General features: G+C 45.1%; 1 protein-coding gene across 1 annotated transcript in view; it reads left to right on the top strand.

The window, feature by feature from the left end:
* The window catches only part of shoc1 (shortage in chiasmata 1), a gene marked incomplete in the record, with an annotated part of 13,548 nt that overhangs the window by 10,769 nt on the left and 799 nt on the right, over positions 1-1,980 (top strand). The window contains 5 exon segments of the mRNA XM_014024195.1: positions 264-351; positions 438-569; positions 695-844; positions 991-1,663; positions 1,792-1,980. Of these exon segments, the coding sequence (XP_013879649.1) occupies positions 264-351; positions 438-569; positions 695-844; positions 991-1,663; positions 1,792-1,877 (1,129 nt within the window).

Raw genomic sequence — 1,980 nt, 5'->3', positions numbered from 1 at the left:
TTTTTTTACAGTTTTTATTTATTTTAGTTAACTAAAATGGTTTTTTTTCAATTTCAGTTTTCGTTATTTAGTTTTAGTTAACTATAATAACTCTGCTCCACACACACACCTCAGTACACTGACACACATTACCTGCTGCCTTAAATCAAATCCTTACAGGAACATTTCTACATTTAYGAACTTTGCTTTGTCTCAGAAAGACTCACGAGACCCAACCGTGAGAGTTGAACACAGAAATTTTACAGTTCAGTTTTGTGTGGCAGGTTTTCCAGCGAAGCCTTCAACAACTTGGTGTTAGTTTATTCATCTCTGGTGCTGTTCAGCACGAAGACTGAGGAACTGGATGTGAAGGTAGAACATGTGGCGCACATGTTAGCTGTGTTCTGGCGAAGGTTTTATTTTTATTCTTAGTTTTTTTCCCCCTCACTTTTTTTCAGGTTCTGATTGTGTCACAAGTGTTGGAAATGGCCAAGTTCATCACCCAGATCTGCTTCACCGCCCTGATGTCCAGTGACCGGGATCCTGTCAGRTACCTGAACAGAGACTGGCTCACTGCGATGCCTTCTCAGGTGATCAGTTCCATCCTTTAGAGCTTGTTTAGAATTTTTAAATCCAGGATAATTCCACTGTAAAGATCTAAAATATATTTTATAGGAYGTTCAGTGTGCTCTGACAGTTGTTTCACTCCCTGTAGGAGGAAGTGTGTCTGTCTCAGTTCCCGTGCATTAATCCTCTGGTCAGTCAGCTGATGTTGAACAGAGCCCCGTCCCTCCAGTGGCTCCTGGGGGCCCCTCTGGCTCAGCTGAAGGAGCTGTTTCCTGAGGTGCCMCATAAAGTCCTGAAGGTGAACAAATCACCACTCAAAACATGAGGGGGCTTCATCCTGTTCTTTGTCATTTCCAATAAAAATCTGTACTTTAAACTCAAAGTCTCCCAGTTTCAGGTTTAGAGTGAATCATTAAACACTATATTTCTTGTTCTTGTTTCCAGATGTTCAGTGACACCACCTCCCTGTACTGGAATAATGCAGAACCTAAAGACCCCGAGACAAACCAGGAAACAAGTCTTTCTCAGGGCATTCACACCCCTTTTGATCAAAGTGAACACATGAATCCTGTGCATTCAGAGCTGTTCTGCAGCTTCCCTCATGAAGCCATGAGAGCCCAGGACCCTTTCACTGAACCCGACTCCTCAGACTTTAGACTCGACCTGAACCGTTCCTTTGGCAGCCCCAAGGTGGGCCTTCGAAGTAGCTGGACCCGAAATGACGTGTGGAAAGAGGAGGAGAAGCTTCCTTTGTGGAGTCACAGAGCTGCAGGGAGAGTGGTTGGAAGAGTGACCGACGAGTGGACTCCGAGGGCCTCTCAGAACGACTTCCCCTCATATCTGCACAGCGACGACAGTCCTCTCAAACTGAGCTCTACGCTCAGCTGCAGCCGAACGTCCCCTCACCCCACGATCCACAATGAGCTCCAGCTTCCTGCGAACGACCACATCACCTTCAGTCTGAGTCCCCCTGCAGACGTCCCGTGGGGTCTGAGCGGCACCGAGTGTCTCTCCAGCAGCAGGGAGCCGGCAGCAGCTCCGGCCTCGTACGGCTCCAGGAGCTGGACGGGTTTGGAGAGGAAGAGGAGCTGCGAGGCAGCCGGCCTGTTTGAATCAAGTCAGTGCTTGCAGCTCTATTTGCATTTCTGAAAGCAAGAAAAAACTAATCTTATTTATTTTCTGCATGTTTTAAGCCTTTTATATAARAGTTTTATTAATAATTCTTGTTTTGTGTTGGTTTTGCAGTGCTGGAGCCGCTGAAGAGGAGGAGGCTGAGCTACGAGAGGGTTCCTGGCAGAAAAGATGGGCAGACAAGACTTAAATTATTTTAGTGTTATGAAAAATAATAATATAAAAAAACTTGTTCAAAAAATAAATTATTTTATTTGCCTCTAAAGAGTTTTGTTGTAAATGTCAGTTTTGCATAGTTTGTCC

This window comes from Austrofundulus limnaeus, unplaced genomic scaffold, assembly GCF_001266775.1.
Source record: "Austrofundulus limnaeus strain Quisiro unplaced genomic scaffold, Austrofundulus_limnaeus-1.0 Scaffold413, whole genome shotgun sequence".
NCBI classification, from domain to species: Eukaryota; Metazoa; Chordata; class Actinopteri; order Cyprinodontiformes; family Rivulidae; genus Austrofundulus; species Austrofundulus limnaeus.
The sequence above is the reverse complement of the archived record's forward strand: the minus strand, read 5'-3'. Positions and strand labels throughout refer to the sequence as shown.